The following is a 23,502-nucleotide window of genomic DNA, read 5'->3' on the forward strand; positions in this document are numbered from 1 at the left end:
GCTCTTTTCCTGGTGAGAAAGACAGGAAACTCTAGAAAATGAGAACAATAATGGAAAGAGCCACCCCTCATTGAAGGGTGAGAAAATTGCTGCTGGTGGCAAACCAGGGCACATATGCCCACTATAAGTGAAGGCCCAGGGCCCACGGGCATTTAATTCAGGCAGCTAGATTCCTGGCAGAATATTCCCTCTCTTCTAGAATATTCTGGAATATTCTAGATTCAACCCAATATGCTTTTCTAGTTGGAGGAACTGTGGTTTCTATGTGTTTGTATCAGTATCTGAGTATATCTTTCACTCAAGCCTGGGATGAAGCTTCCTGGTTTAAATACAGCAGGGCGCAGGGCCCCATCGGTTTAAATTATTTACAGAGCTGGATGCTGAAGGTTATGCTCCAAGAAGTAAATCTTTTTTGAGTATTTACTCTTTTGGGAGGCAGTACCTATACCAGGGTTTTTTTATTTTTGAGACAGTCTCTCTCTGTCGCAAGGGCTGGAGTACAGTGGCATCATCATAGCGTGCTACAACCTCAAACTCCTGGACTCAAGTGATTCTCCTGCAAGCAGCTGGGACTGCAGGTGTGTGCCACCATGCCTGGCTAATTTTTATATTTTTTGTGGGGACAGGTCTTGCTCTTGCTAAGGCTGATCTTGAACTCCTGGCCTCAAACAATCCTTGGCCTCCCTGAGTGCTAAGGTGTACAGGTGTGAGCCATCCTGCACCTGGCTCTATACCAGGGCTTTTAAAGACTTGCTATAGGATACACTTCCAGTCTGATGTAACTTTCCACAAGAAACTTTTTATGATGCTATAATCAACTGAGCCTCAGTTTTCCTATCTGTGAAATGAAAGAATGTTTCCTGCTTTTTTTTTTTTTTTTTTTTGGTACTTCTATGGAGTCACTTACTATGGAGTACTAGAGCTTCTATGGAGAAAGAAGTAACACAAGTACAAGCCACTATTGTGGTCACAATTGTTATTTTTGGGGGGGGGAGGGACAAAGAAAATTCCAATAAATTTTCTGATTGTTGCATTAAATTTATCTTTTGTGTGTTTGCAGTGTTTTTGCTTATTCACTTTTTCTAGGGAAATAGAATTCTGTCTTCATAATGTCTATTAAATTTAAAAAATCAAATATAATGCACTATCTCCATAATTAAGAGTTATAATGTACTTTTAAAAAAATATTGCTTTTGTGAGAAGAGTATGTTTTTTAAGCTTTTCTCCATAAAATGCATTAATTGACCATATATTTCTATTGTATATAATAGATTTAATTTACATTATATTTGTATACATTAAGGCTGCCAGATAAAATACAGAATGCCCATCTACATTTGAATGTAAGATGAACAACAAGTTAGTATCTGCAATTCAAATTTAATTGGGCATCCTGCATTTTATCTGCTGAATCTGGCAACCCCAATACAAATATACCACCCAGTTATTTATATTGGTCATTAATTGGCAGTTAAAGCTGAGGGACCAAGAGATCAGCTGTTGCCAAAGTCATGCTTTCTCCTGGTGGCAGATAGGAGAAGCTACTGTGACCTCCACGATCAGACAGCTTTCTTGGAAAGATTTCCAAAATCTATTATCAATGTAATCGTCATGAAAATATTTGATGAGAACACTGCATCACGCCGTATAATAAATTTAAGTAGAAAAGTCAAAGCAGTGGTATTTTCATGAGGCCTTTGGATGTCAGGAGAAAATAGTTCCATACTCAGCGAATATAGATAGGTCTGTTTTGGGCTGTGTTAAATCCAATTGTGTGGAGGTTTTGAATAATCAGGAGAGACAGCCTAAGCACTTTCTCTTCAAAGTGATTTTACAGAAAGCACTATTTCCTAAGGAAAATACGCATCTAACTCTCATAATGCTGAAAGAGCACTAATGTATCAATTTATTGGTGCTGGTGTCACGAGCTGGAGTTGCAAATTGTATTCAGATTTTAAACTTTGCTCACTGTAGCCAGTGGGGGAAGTTCCCTTCCCATGATAAAGGGTATTTCAAAAAATTCTCGAACATTTTTGTAGTTCCATGTGAGAGAGTCTTCAAGGATCTTTGCAGAAGGTTCTAACTTCACTTAGCAAATGCAAATCAAACATGATGAAAAACAGTAGTTTTTCTCAATAAAATGGTGGGGGTGGGGGGAGAATTTGAGTTGGGCTATGTAATTTCAGCTTCCCTAAATAAATCCTTTGGAAAGTTGTGGGAGGGGGAAGAGCAAGTGTGTGTTTTTGGCCTTGCACACAACTTTGGAACTTCTTCTTTTTTAATGTCGACCATGGATTTTCATAACGGATTTCTTACCTGTACGACACGTTCCATAGCTAAGTAATAGATCTGCTGTGGCTGCCAAATTTTTCTACAACTTTTAGTTTCCAAAGGAGGGTTAAATAGTTCTCTTAATAAATAACATGAAAGAAAAACATTTTCAAGGTTTACCACAGTTCTTAGTCACAGGCTTAATATTTTCAACAGTGTTGTTACCTCGAGCCCATTTAGTCTCAAGCATGTCTCCCAATAAGAGTGAAACACAGAGGGTTCAAAGTGTAGTGTTTCTGAGATGGAGATAGCGCTGTTTACATTGAAGCATGCGTTCATGCTATCTTTATCGGGTCTTATGTGCCAAATACTGCTTAGTTCCACTCGTCACCTGCCATCTGTAAATCATCTTGGAAAGATTAAGGGTGCTGACTCATGCATCCCTCGTGTTTTCATAGTTTGTGTTCATGCATTTCATACAGCGGTGTTTCATACTTTCGGGAGCCATTTCTAGAGAAGTAGCAGTCATTCCCTTTCTGACTCTAACGAGTACAGACACATAGGTACATTTTGTGGATGTATGTTTCCTCACCATTAAAAGTTATGCTTCATGTGAGCAGGAAGGGTCATTTTCATTAAAAAGGAAACACAGAATCGATAGCCATAGCAAATTAATTGCTCTGTTGCTCAGCTCACTCTGGTCTGAGTAGGTTCGCATCACTCTCTTGTGCCTTAAATCTTTCCCACTCTGCCTATAAATGTGATCAGCTCCTCTATTTAAAATAAAAAATAAGGGTCTTCTCCTTCCCTGTTTCAGGCTGTTTAATTACTGTCCATGCTGCTTATTTTTACCAAAGAAACTCTTAAACCAGTAAGTGATGGTGGCTGCCTTCGACGTTCGTTGTGGTGTGGCTTTGGGGTGGGTCTAGCGACACTGCTGTGTGAGATTGAAAGTGGTCTTGCTTCCGCATCACCATCTGAACAAAATGCATTCCCGAGTGCACGGGGAATGACATGCATTCAAAGAAGCACACACAGGACACTTTCTAACCTTTGTCATCATTTCTTCTCTCCTAGGTATCTCAGTAACGAAGAAGACACATACATGTAAGTAGCACATTTTTTTTTTTTTTGTCCAAAGTTTTCTGAAGAGTTGGAATCCGCATATGTCTGGCTGCTGTGACCCTTCGAGCATAAACTAATGTTTCAGCTGTGATCCATGGTCAGCAGAGGTCATTTTTCAACCTGTAGTGGTCGGAAGTGACACATCTCCACCTGTGTGTACTGAGTGTGTGTTGAAGAGAGAGGCTAGACATATTCCGATGAATTCTAGTGTTTCAAGCCATGTCTTTAGAGAAATCATGACATCTAGCCAGGAGGATCAATTACTTTACTGATCACCCTTATTCTGGATCCTTCTTAGAAGAGCTGGTATGTTTCTAGGAAACATCCCCTTGATTTCTTTTAAACTTTGGTCTCCTTTTCCTCACCACTAGTTCACAAATTAGGACGTTTCGTACTCATGTCTGTGGAGCAGAGATACTGACTGGGAATAGAGGCGCGGTCGCTCGACCATGGGCGTGGCCTACGGGGCCCCTGGTAAATGGCATCGGTAGCTTGATGTGGAAATGTGTGCTGGATTTATGCTCTGTATTCACCCCACTTCTCAGGTTCAACTGCTCTCATCAATTGCCTTCATTCAAACTACACTATAAGTTACAAACTCACGTCAGTGTAAGACGCTGTGATTTGCAATCCAAGCAATGATATTTGACTGTGCCTTGAACCTCAGGATGAAACAATACATCATTGATGCAGGCAGTCAACTTTCACTGTACTTGACCAGCATATTATTTAGGCTTTGAATTAATGGTGTCATTAGAATGTGATGACTGTTTTAGACCACAGATAAGTTCTACCTATGAGATGTGTTTGGGTATCCTTCTAAGGCAAGCAGTGGAGATATTTATGGCACAATCTAGGGATGACAAGGATGTGTCCCCAAATGTTTCCTAATGACACTTTTTAAATTTTTTATTTTATGTGAAATATTTGGGGGAAGAAATCTGTGTAACCGCAAAGTAGTTTAGCTTGTGCCTCAGTTGATTCTTGAAATCTGCTCTTGGGTGTGTGTGTCTGTCTATCTGTATTTGTAGAAAACAAAAATGAAACCAAAAAAAAAAAAAAAAAACCAAGAAAACATCAAATTCGATGAGAAGTTGCCTGACTTGGGGCCCAGTCCTGCAGTGTCTCCACGTGGCTCTCTCATGGGCTTCAATGGAATGTTTGTTTGAGGAATGATGAAAAGGTCAGGCCCATACTAGACCCATGATCAGGGTGGCACCTCCATCTCTCAATGCACAGTTCCAGTTGACGGTCCCTCCATCAGGGTAGTCTGTGACCCTTAGCTTTTTGGGGGTTGTTTTGTCGTTGTTGTTGTTGTTGTTCTTGCTGTTGTCGGTGCATTATTGAGCTCATGATGACTGAGAGATTGACAGTGCAGGAGACTGAAGTCCTCTGTATATCCGCAGGGCAGGCATGGTACAGAGCGCTTCCTTGCACAGCCTTGCCCATGAGCTCGTCCCTGGCCCGGAGGGACCCACTCTAGAGGTGGTAAGTAATTCAGTCTTTCTGCTAGCTCAGTCCTGGGCCTCTCCCCAACAGGGGCTGATGATTGTGCCTACTGTTTATGGTGGTTTGGGGTATGGACTCCTGGCCACCCGGCAATATACAGAAAGCTACTATTTGCATTATGACTTGGCTCTTGGATAAGTGGACAAAACCACGAGTTCAACTCCTTTGGGCATCAAGAGTACACCTCAATCAATAAGATAACATAAGACTGAAACCATAGATGTTAGTTAATATATAGACAGTCCATATATAAAGACATTCGGGGAACTGTCATCCCTGTTAATAATTTCATTGGCCTATTTTAGAAAAAATAACCTGTGCTTGAGTTTAAATTCTTTGCAGGATTTAGGTGACGGCATGAGAGTGGTGGCTAATGAGGAAAAATTTGTGTTCCAATAACAGTCACTTTAACCAGGTGGGCCTTTCTGCAAAGGTTTCAAGAAATTCATCAGCTATACTGGCTTTAAAACAAAATCGAGATATAGCCAGAGTGGGTGGACGTGGAGCGCCTTTCTAACTATGAAAATCAGCAGGAAGATTCTTAGTCATTAAGCATAAAGTAAAGTAGAAAGACTTAAAACTCCTTTCATGTAACTGGCAGAAAGATTTAGATCAGCAATCATATGATTTTTCTGGTTGATATTTGCTTTCAAGATTTGGGGGAGAGGGCCCATAATAAAATGGCCCAGTGACAAATTGGTAAAAATAGCACCTGCATAGACAGTTGACACAAAACTTTGCACATGCCAAGGAGAAACTGCATTTTCCAGGCTGTGTGTTAGTGAAAGTCCTCCATGCCACTTGAACATGGAGATTGTTTTTGTCACCCAGCTCAGCAGACAGCCCATCGTATTTCTGATCTTAGCATCTCTACAGGGCCCACAACTTGTGAGGAGGAAGAAAATCAATCAGTTCTTTCTCTAATAATAGTCACCCAAATGACTTCTTCTTTAGCATCGGTCGGATTTTTCTTGAAAACTGAATGGTCCTACCTTGCCTATAAGTTTTTTTAAGATGTTAAATTCCAGCTCCTCTTAAATCATCTTGACATCTGTTCTTCAAGAAGTTTCGCTGTCAGTGAAGTATATGAATTCATTTTTGTACTGTCTCAAAACTTCCATTCTTAGCCAGGGTTCTGAAAACCTTGGTCAAGACTTGACTACATAGTCATTGACAGCTGGAGTCACCCAACATTAACAATTTCAATCTGGGTTTCCTAACTGCCCTTACAGAGAGACTGTTCAACTTACACTACAAATTAATATGTACAGTTGCAGAATATATTATCAGACCAGAGTGTCAGCTCACAGGTACACCGGACAGAGGTGCATGAACTACAAAATGAACCTGAATAGTTGTGACACCAGATAATACTTTGGTTTACCTTGTTATCTGGAAAGCATGGGTATTGCTGATTTAAAAAAAAAAAAAATGTTTTGGGTGAGTTGAGCCAAAAATTCCCATGAAAAGAAATTTGATTGTTAGCTTCAAAGGAGTCCATGAACACAATCTTTGGAGAACTCAGGTTCTCCTAAGTTCCAGAGAAGGGTACCTGTAGTGTTTGTTTTAACTTTAGATGGCCAGTGGGAAAGGATAAAGCGTTAGGGCTTCTAAGAGGATAGTCGTCATGCCCAAATGGGTTAAGGAATTCTTACATTTGTGATGTTCTTCAATTGCTGATAGGAAATGTTGCTGTTGGTTTTTAGTGTGTGAACATAAAAGAGAGTTTTTATTTGTGGGATAGGGACATATTAGATTAATTTTACACTGCGATGTGGAATTTCAATTTAATTTTCATGGTGATTATATAGTACATGTACTTGGTTGGACACTTTCAAGATTGCTTTTGCTTTGGTGTTTCACAAGTTTGTTCTGGTCTCTGCTGCATTTTGAAATAGTCTCATGTAGATAGCTATCGTTTTCTTGGAATCAACTGCCGTCTTGGTTTTTATTATTTGCCAAAGACAACTGGTCATTCACTCCTGACTCCTTAATCTAATTCTACTTGGATCGTCCTACATTCACTAAAATGTTACAAGATGACAAATATGGAAATGAAAAAATGCAACAGCTCATCCTATTTCCAGCTCCTGGGAAGTTTAGCATCATAGAGTAGTAAGATTAGGGAATGTATCAAACAGCTTCCACAAGGCAGATCAAATGGATACCCAGTAGGCCCTGGACTGGATTTTTTCCAGAGGCATCAGACCACTGCCACTTGCTTTTGTTCCATTTCTTGTTTATATTCCTTGGTCATCCTGTCCGAGCCTGTCCTGCCTGCTGTCCACACTCAGGGATAGACACTTACAAACATTTGAAAAGTGCAGGTTACTCAGTGGTCAGCAGTCAGGAAAATGTGTCAGTTCAATCCCAACTTGAGCTGTTAATTTTTCCTAAAAAATACTAGAATAAAATATGCTTCTGAACCTTCCAAAATGTTTTGATTTTAGCATGAATAGCCACTAAAAGGTGATCTAGTACATTTTCAAATGTTTGGTTGCAGCAAGCTAATACCTAAAATATAAAATTGTATATTTTATAATGTATAAAGAGATTTTAGTTCTCAATAGTAAAAATATTTTAGCACGAATCAGAATATTTCTTTGAGAATTAATCTTTTGTATCCATGTTTAAAAAGTGTTTATTGCAGTCATTTAAAATGGAATAGGTTAATGTATTCACTTTTTACCCTAGAGACTTGGCTTTGAATTTGACTTAGAGAAAATTAGTTTTGAGGCCTCAACCTCCTATCTTTAGGCATTTGTTGATACCACAAAATGAAAGCAACAATTTGTCACAATTGTTGCCATTTACTCAGGAGATCCAAGAACGAGAATAACCTTATTTTCTCGTTTTCTTTTTCTTTCCTGGAGGCCATTCTTTTTGATTATAGACTCTTAGCAACCCCAAACTTGGGGCTCACCCACATTATTTGCACAGTCCAGGAAAACTCAGGAACCATTCTTGGCAAAGCTAATGGAAGGTGCTTTGGTGATATAGTTAGTAGGTTGCCGTGACAACCCATGTGACTCACGGTGTGACTCACAGCAATTATAATTTCAATTGCTGGCAGGGTATTTCATCAGGACAGATGTGAGAAGAAGCCACGCTGAAGTTCTTTTAGTAGGACTTCATCCAGATCCCGTCTACCCATTGACAAATATTGAGGAAAGGGAATAACCTAGTACTCACAAATTAATTGGAAGATTCATTGCTTGGCTCACTAAGGCTACTGGCCACCCCAGACATTAAGCTTGCTGACAGTGCAACATGACCACAGTGTAGGTGTTGGCTTCTTAGAGGACTAATGAATGCACAGCAGTCCATGGAGGCCCTACTATGTGCTGACAGATTCTTTACTCTCAGGGAGCTTACAGGCTAGTTGAGGGTAGCAACTGGGGGGGAGTCTGGGAGGTGGGTAGAAGCACATAGTCACAGAAAGCAATCTGAAAACACAAATGCCATGTGCACCAGTTCCAGAAGACTCAGCTTATAACTGGAAAACAGACGAAGCTAGAAGTGTGGGAGAGTAGAAGGGAGTTAGGGAGAGCATCAGGATTCTGATACTGGGATCTGAGCACACAATAGCAATGAAGGGAAAGGCAAAAATTTAACCTTGGGTGCTAAAAACTATCCTTACTGCTCATGTACCCATTCTCACCCAGAGTAACGCCTATTTAGTCCCTTCAAGATTAACCTATCTGAGGAAGTAAAAATCCCTCCGTACTGTCTGGTAACATTTGCCTTGTTTAGAGTCAGCCTGTGCAGCTAGAGCCAAGCCCGCCTAAGCTTAACAGGATTTCTCTGTCTCATCATATTAAAAATAAATGGACTGCACTTGGCCCTGCCAGTCAATTCTTCCAAGGTAGAAGATTTGCGTAGTCTTAAAATCCACAGTTCATGGTGAGGATCTGTGAATTCCATAGAAAAAGAGAATATTTAGCTAAGTGTTTCCATCGGAGCATCCAGTTGATGCAAGTTTACTCAGATTCATAAAATGAATTTGGACAGAATATTTGTGTTCCTGTTTCATAACGTATGCTCAAAAGTGTGTGTTGACATAGTGATTGGCTCTTTAAGATCCCTGATCTGGACAAAGATCCCTAGCCTACCAGGTACTGGTATGTACTTGATAGATTTATTGTATATTTGATAAACCCTTAGACATGATTGGGTTGATCTTTAAAGACCGGCTAGATATCTATTGTGGAAGTTTGCATTACATCTAGTTTAATATAGACAATAATAATGGTGATACTAGTAATAGTAGTACCAGTAATTGTAGTAGCAGTGTCATCAGTAGCAGGAACTACCACCTACTAAGCAATTCTTTTATTTATTTATTTATTTATTTACTTAGTATTTCAGAGCATTACGGGGGTACAAAGGCTTTGGTTACATAAATTGCCTTTGTACTGCTGAGTCAGAGCTACAAGCGTGTCCATCCCCCAGATAGTGTGCACTGTATCCATTAGGTGTGGATTTACCCATCCCCTCCTCCTCCCACCTGCCTGACACTGGATGAATGTTATTTCCATATGTGCACATTATTGTTGATCGATTAGTACCAATTTAATGGTGAGTACATACGGACAGTGTTTGTTTTTTCATTCTTGTGATACTTCACTTAGAAGAATGCTTTCCAGCTCCATCCAGGTTAATACAAGAGGTATTACTAGTTCACCATTTTTTATGGCTGAGTAGTACTCCATGGTGTACATATACCACATTTTATTAATCCACTCATGTATTAATGGGCACTTGGGTTGTTTCCACGTCTCTGCAATTGTGAATTGTGCTGCTATAAATATTCGAGTGCAGATGTCTTTTTTATAGGATGTCTTTTTTTCCTTTGGTTAGATACCCAGTAGTGGAATTGCTGTATCAAATGATAGTTCTACTTTTAGTTCTTTGAGGTATCTCCATACTACTTTCCATAGAGGTTGTACTCTAGTACAGTATAGTTTGCAGTCCCACCAGCCGTGTATGAGTGTTCCTATCTTTCCACATCCACACCAACATTTGTTGCTTTGGGACTTTTTGATAAAAGCCATTCTCACTGGAATTAAGTGATATTTCATTGTGATTTTGATTGTATTTCCCTGATGATTAGCAATGTTGAGCATTTTTTCATGTTTTTTGGCCATTAGTCTATCTTCTTTCAAAAAGTTTCTATTCATGTCCTACTTTTTAATGGGGTTGTTTGATTTTTTCCTTGCTGATTTTCCTGAGTTCTATATAGATTCTAGTTATCAGCCCTTTATCAGATATATAGCATGTGAATATTTTCTCCCATTCTATAGGTTGTCTGTTCGCTCTAATGATTGTTTCCTTGGCTGTGCAGAAGCTTTTTAATTTGATCAGGTCCCATTTCTTTATTTTTGTTGTTGCCTTGATTGCTTTTGGGGTCTTCCTCACAAATTCTTTGCCTAGGCTGATGTCTATAAGAGTTTTTCTACACCTCATATGGAATCAGAGAAGACCCTGTGTAGCCAAAGCAATCTTAAGCAAAAAGAACAAATTCAGAGGCATGGGTTTACCAGACTTCAAGCTATACTACAAGGCTATAATGACCAAAACAGCATGGTACTGGCACAAGAACAGAGACATAGACCAATGGAACAGGACTGAGAATCCAGATATAAAAGCATCCTCATATAGCTATCTGATTTTTGACAAAGCAGACAAAAACATACACTGGGGAAGAGAATCCCTATTCAATAAATAGTGCTGGGAAAATTAGATAGCCACGTGTATTAATAGAAGACTGGAACAGGACCCACATCTCTTACCTCTCACAAATGTCAACTCACAGTGGATAACAGACTTAAACCTAAGGGATGAAACCATAAGAATTCTAGCCAAAATGTTGGAAAAACTCCTACTAAGCAATTCTAATATTCCAAGCCTCATGTTTAATGCTTTGCATGCATTATCTCATTTAATCTTCTCATCAGCTCCATGAGCTTTGTGCTACTTGCACCCACATTTTCAATAAGAAACCTTATCGGAGAGATGAGACTTAAAGAAGTCAAACAACTTGCTAACTCACCTAGCTGGGCAGAGCCAAGACTCAAAACAGAGTAGATTGTCTCCTTGTGTGCACATAAGCGTCATGCCGCTATCTCCGGTATCGACATTAGCTAATCCTTCTGGGGCACTTAGTGCTACGTTCTTTTCTAAGTACTTTATAAGTGTCCATTTATTTATCTTTACTACAACTTTGTGAGGTAGATAATGCTGCTACCTCCACTTTACAGATGAAAACTGAGGTCCAGGGTCTTACAACTAGCTAGTATGTGGTAGAGCCAGGATTTAAAGGCAATCCACAGAGCCTCAATGCTTTTAAAATGGAGAACTTCATTTTTTAGAGTGATTCTTCCACTCTGAAGTATAGGAAGAAAGCCAAGTGCAACATAATCATTCCAATGATTGAAATCCAGGTTTTCTTTTACCTTACAGCTATTTTAGTGATACAGGCTTCTAAGCTTGAAAAACCAACAGATAATAAAAAGGGGAATGTTATTCCCACTATGTGAAAAAATTATTTAAACACAATGGTCTATTGAAAACTATACAGCCTTCTTACTTTAAAATGATCATTACTTATATTTTTAGCAATCTAACCTTATTCAAACAACTGACATCCACTTCCTACAACACAACTGATTCCATAATAAAACAACTGCTCAAAGTGGTTACTTATGCTTCTAGGATGGTTGTGTTCCCCTATGCCTGTAGTAATGTATATTTCTTATGTCATGAACCCATCTTCCACTGCAATAGAGCCTTTAATGGATATTAATTACATTTATAATATATTTATCCATTACTTTTGTTAGATCAACTTGATAATTCATTTATAATTTTTGTTGCTACAAAAAGGTAGCATGATTCAGGACACTGTAGTTTCCTTAAAACCTAACCAAAAACAAACTGAACCCTGAAGAGTAGGGCTGGGAGCCAGGCAGATTTTATTAGCGTCATATTTTTTAACCCCTTCTCCGTGCCTAATACTGTGTGAAGCACAGTGTAGTCAACAATTTAACCCATATTTCTTACTCTAATAGTTTAGTCCGTATCTGGAAGAAAGAACACACCCATTTGAGGAACTTTAAGTAATGAAAAAATTGCAGGAAAATGCAGGGCTATGATTCAAGTTAGAGTATTTGTTGAAATGCTGTATGAGTTGGGAACACGGGTGGTGAGCTGAGCTTGATGTGGAAGGGTAGAAGGGCTCAGGTGTGATCAGAAGGTGATGGTGTAGACCTGTCTAACTGGAGTGGAGCATTAACAAGGCAAAGAGAGGACACTAAGAACAGAGAGTGGCTTTGGGCTTCCTCTGCTAACCAACGAAGAGCCACAGAACGTGTGCGAAAAAAGCAGTGACCTGTAGACAATGTTTTTAGTGCCACTGTCATTTAGTTAGGTTTATATGAATCAGATGTTCCTGGCTTCAGTCCCTTCTCTGAACCCAGATAAAGTTCTTATCCTTAGAGAGATGTTCTCTGACCATTCCTGTGACTGACCGTATAGAAAAAAAATGCTTATTGGGCAGGAAAGATCTGGTCCAAACAGGGAAGTCTGTTCTGATTATTACAGCAAAAGGGTGTTTCACTTTTTCTCTACCTCCCCAGTCTTAAGGTCTAATTGTAAGACCCATTTATTTTTCATTTCATTTCATTTCATTCAAATCAGAGGGATGGGATGTGCAGTAAAACTTGAAAAATACATATGCACTTTTAATTTTGAGGCTAATGGTTCTCCTTGCGTTCTTTCATTCATACAGCTGATTGGCTAGAGGCTACGGTGATAACTGGGAGCCTCTGTCCTTCCAACCCTTTTAAACTCAGCTACAAATAGCTTTATGAAAATTGGAACCCCAGATCCCAAACCTTGCTCACTCCTGAGCAAGGCAAAGTAAACTGCACTGATTATTATTTTCCATCAACACAAAGAATTGTTTTCCTCACAGACCTAAACAATACAGCAAGAAGACAACAGAGCATCCTTTTCTCGCTGTTGGTGTTTCTTGATTTCCTTAGAATGAATTTCTATTGTTTCATTTAAAAAACACCAAGGTTCAGACGAGGCACTCTCTTTGGCTGCAGGTTCTTAAAAGTCTTCAGTATAATGAACCATATCGAGTTAATTTATCTCTCTCTCTCTTTCACCATGTCTTTTTGTGTCGACAAAACTGAAAATTCACTTTCCCTCACCAAGTCGGGGCGACAGGATAATTGATAGTTACCAGTCTGTGCTGTTGGTAGACAGGATAACACCAGTGCCTCTAGAGAACAGGTGAAAACTAAACTCTGTCCCCCGAGGCCAATGAAATAGCTGTTTGGTCCCTTGTGTGAAACTTCCTAATAACTTAACTGTGCAGCCTCTGGGTCCCTGGAGGGTTTCTCCACAAGAGTATTCCCTCTCTTTGTTAAGATTGCTTATTAAAAATGATTTTATAATGAAGTTGCCTCAAATAGCAGCTCTTTTCCTGGTTGTCCTTGAAGCTGTGGTGAAGAATCTTAGAGACAACTGTCTAGGGTTTTCCTCCTTGTTAAAAACTTCTCTCTTACCACTCTTGCTCTTGATTTTTAAGGAGACAAAGTCTAACTGACACAAGTCCCTCTCCGGTTGATTATGTCGCTTAAAACATTGTGCAAGGCATTATTGGTAGTTTAGCTTGTCATTCGGGCTCAGGGATCGAATTGATCTCCATGGAGTGAGGATGTTTAAGTCTGCAGTAGAAGCAAGCTGTCGAGCTTCCCCGGGAGAGCAGTGGCCACGGAATGCTGTTGCTAACTCTGCCCCTGACTCCTTCAAAACGATGATTTCCAATTATTTTATTGCTTTGGTCCTTGGTTTCTCCTACCTGTAAACTAACCACTTTCCTGCCACAAGGGACTATCATGAAGAGGAATCAAATAATAAAAAAAATAGAATCACACTCTTTGCTACCCCTGCACTGTATGAATTCAAACACTTCTAATATACTGTAGGCAATTAGGAAAAAAAATCAGGGTGTGTTTTTTTTCTTTCCTTTCCTTTTGGGTTTTTTTTTTTTTTTTTTTTCGTACACATCATCAGCTTAACTTTTTGGCTTGAAAGGGCTTAAGTATGGTGATATATTTAACATAAAGAATGATAAAGTAGTTGTCAGTAAGGCTTGCCATCGGAAATGTCTGCCTCGGTTTTGTTTCCCAGTGGCCATTCTCAACAAGCAACGCAGGAAATAACACACCATATAAAGTTGTTAGTGACAGATTCAGCTTGAAATATTTTTCTAACTTTAAGGCTTGTCAGGCAGTAAATCTGCAGAGCAGAGTACTCGAGGTATGGCTTGGCACTCCTTTCACCTTGCAGTGTGAATATACTAAAACACTAGCACTGAGCCGGACCACTGTGAATCTTTGAGTGGAGAGATCGGTCTTGTCTAGTTGTGCTAAGAATTATTGTCTGCTAAGGCTGTACAAAGAACATGCTTTGGTTAAATTCTGTTCTCTGAGACCAGGTATGTTAGAAAATACTATCCTTGCATTCAGCAATTCCTGATCCCCATCCCTAGTAAAAAAGAAAAGAAAGGAAAAAGAAAAACAACACCCTTCTCTGGAATTCCACTGTCAGCAGGATCTTATTTCACCTTCTTAATAACCTTCCAGGGATTTCCAACACCTGAGAGTCTAAACTTCCTAGTATGGCATTCAAGGCATTCCACTGCTCCTTTTGTAGCCTCTCCCATGCAGGCAGTTATTGCCATCTTCAACCATCAGTTCCTAGATGACTCCGTACATGGGTCTACCTCAGTGACTTTGCATCTGCTGTATCTTCTTTGTCCTGGAATGTCCTTCATCAACTTCTACACCTTTAGAAGTCTTACAGCTCCACAAAAGCCAACACAAATAGCATCTTCCATGCCAAGTCTTCTCCAAGCCCACCTTGCTAATTGCTGCGACTCTTCTGACCCCACAATACTTTGTTAAGGTGACAGTACAAAAATATATATTGTAGAATAGTTACTGTTAATGTAGCTTTGTCCCACTAGATACTCTTTAATTATCTTTGTATCCTTGGGCTCAGCAGAGTGATTGACATCTACTATGTGCTCAGTTAGTATCTGTAGATTTTAAATAAATATGTGTGTGTACATACAGAATTTTAGGACCGGGTACTCTACTTGCACATTTGAATTTGGGGAAAAATAATAATCTTTTCATTGTTAACAGCTATAAAAAAGAATAGGCATTTATGATTTGAAATTATATTGTAAGATTTGTATTTTATTACTTTGGAAGCCAATACCACAACTCAAAGGACTTCTTGATGTCTGGCAGTTTACCTTGGGTATTTTGAGTCTCAGTTTTAGGGCTGATTGCTTTAATGTTTCTTTCAATAGTTTGTAAGATTTAAGTCAAAATCTCATTTGGAGGTTTAAAAATACTTGTATATCTTTCTAAAGATGAAGATTGTGTTATTTTTCTAAATGAACTCTTAAACACCATTTGTTTGCATGATCAATACAGGATTTCTATGAACCAGATGATCAAATCTATAAAATAAAGGGTAAAGGGACATTTTCAGTTACCATTGGCGTCTATGTCAATGCAAAGTAGAAAACTACCTACTAGAAGAGAAAATTGGCCTCTCTTTCCTAGAAGGAAGGGTATATTTTATCAAGGGAAATATCCTATATTTGTCCAATCTAAAGAGAAAAAAGTCATCCTAAAATGTTAAACAGTTTCTGAAGTAGATATTCTGATAATCCCAGATTAATTATTGAATTTTAAGGTAAATTCTAGTAAGAAATGACATTTATTTGTTCAAGGTCATAACATGTGACATGGCTATGTTTGATCTGCAATATGTTTCCTTAATTTAGTAGGAACCAATGATTTCAAAACTACTGTCCACCTCACGAGTAGCTGCACACAGGCATGGTTTCTGTACCCTTTTCCTCGGAATTCTTTTAAAACTGTCTTTTAAGTTTTGTGTGCAGCTTCTTCCCTACTTTTGTTTGTAGTTATTTCTTGAATCAAAACAAGAGGAGCAAAATTATCCCCTGCAGTATCAATTCCTTGAGTGGAAACCTTGCTTATAAATGAGAGGATGAGATGTGACCCAATAAAGAATCTATTTTAATTTTAATTTATTTCCTGGTGGCCTTTTATGCCTCCTTAGGCAATGACCTAACCAATTCTATCTCAACACTGATTTTTTTTTTTTCTTCCAAGGTCAAAAAGCACTTTGGAATTATTGTAAAACGAGAATAAATGTCCTTTGCCTGTAACATAAAGTCCATTTCTTCAAATGAAATTTACATCCTAGTTTTTGCACCTTCACAATAATTCTTCTCTCTTTAGGCATCTATTAGCCAGTGAAATGAGAACAGGATGGAGTAAGAAGAATTTTTAGGCTTCTGAAGTTGATTTTTTGGTAGAAATGCCATCTCTTATAGCTTCCTTCACCCATTCCCTTTCTCAGATGGGAGTCTTCAATAACACAGTGAGGGGAGCTATTAGGTTATTATGTATGAAATGTCCGATTGCCTTAAGTATGAAGTTTAACAGTTGATATCTCTGACATTTCACTTGACAGTTCTTGTTTTAGTTTCTATTGTGAAGGTACATCCTCATTCTTTCAAGCACACAGTTTGGCATGTGATTATCTTTCCAAAAAATTTTTACAGCAATTTTTGTGAAACCATGAACAAGTCGAAACTTTGTGTTAGTTTTGAATACGGGTTCCGTCGTGGAACCAGTGCTGCACAGACAGCTCCAAATATCAGTGAAGTGTTTGAGAAAGATGTGGCTAATGAATGCACAGTACATGGATGGTTTCATAAGTTACATTCTGGTTTGAATCTTAAAAATGAGCCATGTGGGCGACCTGAGACCAAGGTGGAAGCGAACCCATCTCAACCTACATGTGAATTAGCAGCAAGGTTTGACGTTACTATTCCAACAATATTGGACCATTTGAAACAAATGGACAAGGTAAAGAAGCTGGATAGATGGGTACTGCATGAATTAAATGAGCATCAGAAGAGAAATTGTTTCAAAGCTTGCCTTTCTTTGCTGTCACAACATAAAGGCCAACCATTTCTACACCGTATTGTTACATGTAATGAAAAATGGATTCGTTTTGACAATTACAAGCATTCGGCACAATGGTTGGATAAAGATGAAGTGCTGAAACACAGTCCAAAACCAAATATTTATCAAAGAAAGCTAATGGTGTCTGTTTGGTGGTCCAGTGCTGGTGTTATCCACTACAGCTTCTTGAAACCTGGTCAATCGATCACAGCAGATGTCTACTGCAACCAGTTGGATGAAATGATGGGGATGCTTGTGATTAAGCAGCCAAGATTGGTCAATAGAGACAGGCCAGTCCTCTTACAAGACAATACTCGACCACATGTTGCACAAACAACACTGTTCAAGCTACAGAGGCTGGACTTGGAAACTCTCTGTCATCCACTGTAGTCAACAGACCTTGCATCAACTCACTGCCACTTCTTCCAGGCTTTGGACCACTTCTTGCAAGGAAAAATACTCAATTCTCAACAAGCTGTGGAAAACGCCTTTTGCTATTTCATGGCCACTTGCTCTCCAGGCTTCTTTGCTGCTGGCATAAACAAGCTACCGTTAAGACAGCAAAACTGTGTTGATAGTTTAGGTGCATACTCTAATTAATTGTACTGCTTCTTGTGTAAGATATAATAAACTAAACTTTTGATGCAAAAATCAAACATTTCATATTTAATGACCTAAATCTTCATTTTGGCTGCTGTTTTACACAGCAAAGTGCAGTCAAAAGTAGAAACTATCCTAGAAGGCAGCTCAACCTATGGCTTTTGAGGTTGGAAAAGGAAAAGCTGTTACACTGTCACACACACACAGCCACACCACTGCCACCCTCCCCCCCAGAAAAGAGTTCTGCCTGATATCTCTAAGTCAAAGAACTTTCCTTGGCCTGATTTGTGGAAGTTACCTAATCCTGTATAATTGGGGTGATCTGAGAGACGGGAAGATGTTCTCATTTTCATTATGGGAGCCACTTGGGGACAGTATCATTTAGAAGAATATGTTTTTATTGCCCTAAATTGCTTCACCTGAGATTCTATTGATGCATTTCTCTTAGGTTAAATTTCTAATGAACAAAATGACCAATGTGGGTCCCATTCTCACAGATTCTCCTGGTGCTTAAGCTACTCTTTAATGGCCAGAGGATTCTTCCTCATTCTGTCCCAGAGTCTGACTCCTGACGAAGGATTCTGGAGAGTTGGGTTAATGCGCCATTGAAACACAGAAGAACCAACCCCTCACATTCTGCATATGACAGCGTCTACATACCGTGCATGACCCTTCTATGTTAATACAATAGTAAGCCTCGTCATAAAGTTTCTTGTATTGTATCATCACCATTAATTCAACTCACCTTGCCATGCGAGACTTGAGAAAACTTCTGGAGCCAACCTTCTTGGCATAAAGGCTAAGCTGGGTTTACCTCACACGGAACAAAGTCAAGTTCTGGCCTATTCTCACCTAAAATTCATCATTATTCCCATTTAGTTACTCCATTAAAGTATCTTTAAATAAATGGATGTATCTTAGATTGAATTCTCCAGAGAATAGACTCTGAGATTCTGACATTAGCACACGGAGATTTTATTGAGGAGTGCTCTTAGGAACAACACCTAGAAGGAGTAGGGGGAGCTGGGCTAGGCAGAAGGAAGACGAACTGCCATGCACTTGCAGCCTAGGCTTACGCAGGTGCCACAGGGAGATCAGAGCCCGGAGGGCCCTTCAGTGATGTCCCAAATTGAGACAAGGGACTGGATCTTGTACCCTGCTTCAGCCGGCCGTTGGATGCTGGCTGCACCCAAGGAGGGACATAACCTTGCAAGGCAACTAACTCCCTTTAGCTAAGGATGAAGCCCCAGGAATAACTCAGCTGTGAGCCATTGGCAGTCAACAGTCTGGGCCCCAGGGGGAATGAGGGCCTCAATCCTAAAGGGTGGGTTCTGGGTAGCACAGCCAGCATCCACGACATTAAATTTAACTTGTGTGAAAAACATGTTTTCTTTATTTAAATGACACACATTTTATTGCTTACCTAGGATTTAAACTAATAAAATATATGCTTGGCCTCAGCATTACAGTATACCAGAATTGCAAATGCTGAAGGAAAAAAAAAAATTTTCTGTTGAATAAGGTTCTTCGTTAGGATTTCTGGTCCTAGAAATGTGCATTATAAATCATGTGTGTGTGTGCGATTCCATGTGATGTTTTGTTTTTCCACACGTGGACATTCCAAAGCGTTAACACATTTTTCTCAATTATAAAAATAAATAATACGTTTCCAACTATTTGGGCTCACATAAAATGTATTCACATAGGAACAAAGAGAATGCCTACAAAGAACTAGTTATACATATTACATGTTACTTTTCAGATTTTGACAGTTCGCCACTGTCTTATAATTGAGATACAGTATCTGAAATATTTTTGCAGGGCCTATTTATATGCATAGTAAGTCTCTCTTTTGAGTGGTTTATGAGACTCTACTCTCCTTTTGCCTGATAGCAACTATTTGCAAATGAAGCCTGAATTAAGTAGGAGATTAGTGGTGGCTGTCAAAGATTTGAACCATCATGAGCTAATAATCCCATCCCCCAACTGTTGTCCTATAAGAAAAAGCTGCTCAGAAATAATTACTAATAAAGCACAAAATGAATTTTGGTTTCCTTCCTCAAAATCCCGACATAGCCTCTGATTTAGTGAAGTTTGACTTCAATTTTACTTCTAAGAATGCGAGATCCCAATATGAGAGAGTAAATCCAAACTGTCTTCACAGAGCATTACCTATTGAGGGAAAGAGCGAAGTGTTGTCCCTCTTTCCAACTCGGTTGAAAATACATCTCCCAACCCCAGCCCCTACTCCAACATTCTAAAGCCCCAAGTTTTTCTTCATGTGTTTCTGGGATTTTCCCGGTTCAAAATACCTTTATTCCCTTCGGGACCAGAAGCTTGAGATATCTTGCAGATCTGCACAAGAGCTTCCATTTTCGTGGGTGCTGGGTTTTCAGACAAATAACTGAACCTCTAGGGTTCAGATGGAGTCAGGGTTTATCTAAATGGAATTAAATCTTCCATGGCTTTGCAGCATTTAGTTTCCGTGCCTCTGTATTGGAAAAGAGGGGACCCTTTCAGGTTGATAGTGAAGTTAATTCAGATTATTCTTTCCCTTATTCAAAGAGAATTAATTAATAGGTGGGAGAAACTCTTTACCCGGTCTAAAAGCTTCCATGGTTCCAACAGCTTCTACCTGGGAAAATCCCCAGCCATTCTTTTGGAGATTCCTGTGTCTGAGTCCCTGTGAAAGGCACTCTGAAGCTGCCCATAGACTTCAATGGCCGCTTGGCCAGTCTGCCTGGGGTATTAACATAATAATTACAAGGTCCCAGGCAGATAGCAGCTTTTCAAGTGGCAAAATCACTGGTAGGACAGTCTCCTGTAGCTCACTCTTGGGAGAGGAATCCCACGTATGCTATATCAAGTAACCCATCTCAATTTGCCATTTCGCAGATTATGTCTGACCCAACCCATCTGATTGCGTGCATTGTGCAACTGTGCCACTTCTTTACAACACATGCTGATAGTTAGTGCAAATTACAGTGATTTTGTTATATATAAAGGTAACTAATGAGCTGCAATGTAAAGTAATTGCTATTTTCAATGGACAGGATGAATCTGCTCCTTAATTTTTTCCTGAAAAAAAAAAAGAAAACTCCTTTTTTTTTTTTTTTTTTTTTGCCAGAATTTCAGTGAGTGATTCACATTACTGTCAATTACACGCCCTTATTATGGATTACAGCCACTAGGCAGCTGTCCAGGAAAACACAAGTCTGAAAATGCTTCTGTTTTAAGAAAATTAAATTCATGGTTGCTCCTCCCGTGGGCATGTACGGCAGGCAGGAAGCCTCCGATTTCTTGCCAAGGAAAGGGATAAGGAAGGCCCTGCCTACTTTGTCTGGATTAAGTAGCCACTCTGACATCTTGAGATCTTGATACCAATACCCAGATACAGGGCTTGGTTTGGGTTTCTAAATAGTCTGTCTTTATTTTTTTTTTCTTTATGTGTGTGTTACAAAACACAGACTGGTGTTATAAAACAGTATTTCTAGTTATGAGTCACAGCAGTGCCCGTGTGTTACCAGAGAGGCCTCGCGGAGGCTGGCTGAATGGACAAGCTGTTCACTTCCCTCCTTCCCAAAAGTCAGAGTCGAAGACACTTTAGGGCCCTCGGCTCGGCTCTATTTTCAAAGATGGCCTTATTGTCACCATAGTCAGTCATTTCTCTGTAAGTATAGGGGAAGTGACAACTAAAAATACTACATTTACTATTGGGCTGCTCTCTGGTCTAGGAAATCCAGCTTTTGTGTGGGTGAAATGAAGGCTGCTAGAGTTTGTCAGATGCATTCTTCCTGGGAATGTCGTTAAGTTTTAGCGTAATATCTTTAAAGCCTTCAGTTAAAGTCACCTAAATCATTTATGCATTTGGGAAAACTGTGAGAATGACTTGATATTTTTCCAGTTCTGAGCCTTTAACTACATCTATATGTGCTTCATAGCATCAGACATTTCAAATAATGAAATATTTAGTAGCGATGAAGCTGGCCTTCACATTATCTGTGTTGCAGATACATTGTGTCTAAGGAATGTTAGCATCTAAAAGAAATATTTAAAAGACGAACGATTGTGAATTGGGTGAAATCAGTTTCACCTCTTATCTTGCTTAGATGCTGATTCAAGCCAAAAACAGAAAGAAAAAAAAATATTTTAGATGATTGATGAAATTTGAATGTGGACTGGTATTTTGGATAGTAATTGTTTTTTAACATTGTCAGGTGTGATAATGTCGTGAGGGTGGTTTTTTAAAAATCTTTGTCAGTTGAGATGAAGACTGTGAAGTGGTTATGGATGAAATGACCAAGATATCTGAGATTTACTTTAAAATGCTCCAGAAAAAAAGTGTGTTGGGGAGCGGCTGGGGGTAGGTAAAGGCAGAGCCCCAAAATATTGTTTTAGCCAAGGGGGTGGGGTGAGAACAGGGGGGCAGATTACACTATTCAGTTTTTGTATAAGCTTGAAAATGTTGGAATAAGTTAACTTTTTTTTCCTTTTCCTTGTAGTCTGTGATTGATAAGATGATTATTTTTACATTTGGGGTTTTACCATTTTGGGTAATTTGTATTTAGTGAGAAGGAAGTAACAAGGATGAGCATATCAAATTCAGGCAGTCAACAGTGATCTCCTCCACTATATAAAATTGATGCACTGCTATGTATATTATGCATTGATTGTTAACACACAAGTAAGAAAAATTACCTTTAAAAATAAGGTTGCCTGACCTTCACTTCAGGTAGTGAAAAGGTGTAAGACTTAATTGCTCTTGTTTTTAAATCTTTTCAATGTTATCATGGTTATAAAGGTCTAGGTTTGAGTGTCAAATGGACCACCAGAGTGTCAGCTCATGGTCCTTGCCTCCCATATTAGAGGTAGAGGACATTTTCTCAGGGGAGATATATAAAGTGTCTCGTTCCAGTTGCTTACAGAAGTGGAAGCAAGACTAGAACCCTTCAAAACCCGTACCCTTTTCCACTCTATCCTGCTACCTCAATCTCATCCTTTAAAATACTCATTAACATTCTACCCTCTGGGGATCAAAGCAGTTTTCTAAATCCAGACCAGTGACTGCATGTCAGATGTTCATTCCAGGTAGGCCCCAAATTATCTTTTCTTTTACTGAACACCATTTCCAAGTTGTGTGATGAGTCCCAGAAGTGATCATTTTTAATTCTGCTCTTGTTAACGCTGTGCAGCAGGTCTGCGGCACGTTCTTCCTCCTCTGGCTCTCACAGACTTTCTGTCGGGGTGGGTGAACGTACTCCAATGACAGTCTAGGCCGAAAGGAGGAAACACCTGGCCAAGTGATTCCACGAAGACCATCAGCCACTTCTATAGTGCCTTTCTGAAAGGGCTTTTGTAGTTTAAGCTGAAATTCCAAACATCACAATTGATATAGGGATATTTTTTCTTCACGTGGAAAAAAATGGATCCTGTTTGGCATTTGTGGCCAAAACCCTCTAAACACAAAACTCACCTGCTAAAATGTTATCTTCTTTGCACTTAAGAGCAGCTCACTGACATAAAGTAGAGGATTGGGTTGGCATTTTATAAAATAATTTTTACAATTACAAAAATGGTTTTCAAGAGTTTTAAAAGAGCAGCCCTCTGATTCCTAACAGCATAGTTGTGCAAATACATGGGAAAATAGAAATACATACAGAAGGGCTTTGCCCTGTTGCTATGGTCTGTGGGGTGACCAGCCACAGAGTTGGGTCCTCTCTCCTGCCCATTGCTCAGAACTCTGAATTCTCCTATCTGTTGGGTGCCCAAAAAGTACAGATTTCATTTATTCACCTAGTAATCCCCCTGATCTTACGAACCTCCTAATATATGGAAAGCATCAAGGATAAAAAAGAAAAAATGTAATATCCTCCCAGTCTACTTTTCTTTTGTTGGAGGAGGCAGAGGT

At 39.3% G+C, this 23,502-nt stretch overlaps 1 protein-coding gene across 1 annotated transcript in view; it reads left to right on the forward strand.

The window, feature by feature from the left end:
• Positions 1 to 23,502, forward strand: part of RORA (RAR related orphan receptor A) — a 690,447-nt gene that overhangs the window by 506,184 nt on the left and 160,761 nt on the right. Inside the window, exon 2 of the mRNA XM_069483271.1 lies at positions 3,349 to 3,378. Within this exon, the coding sequence (XP_069339372.1) occupies positions 3,349 to 3,378 (30 nt within the window). The remainder of the gene's footprint in view (positions 1 to 3,348; positions 3,379 to 23,502) is intronic.

The sequence above is a fragment of the Eulemur rufifrons genome, chromosome 2 (assembly GCF_041146395.1).
Source record: "Eulemur rufifrons isolate Redbay chromosome 2, OSU_ERuf_1, whole genome shotgun sequence".
Lineage (NCBI taxonomy): Eukaryota > Metazoa > Chordata > Mammalia > Primates > Lemuridae > Eulemur > Eulemur rufifrons.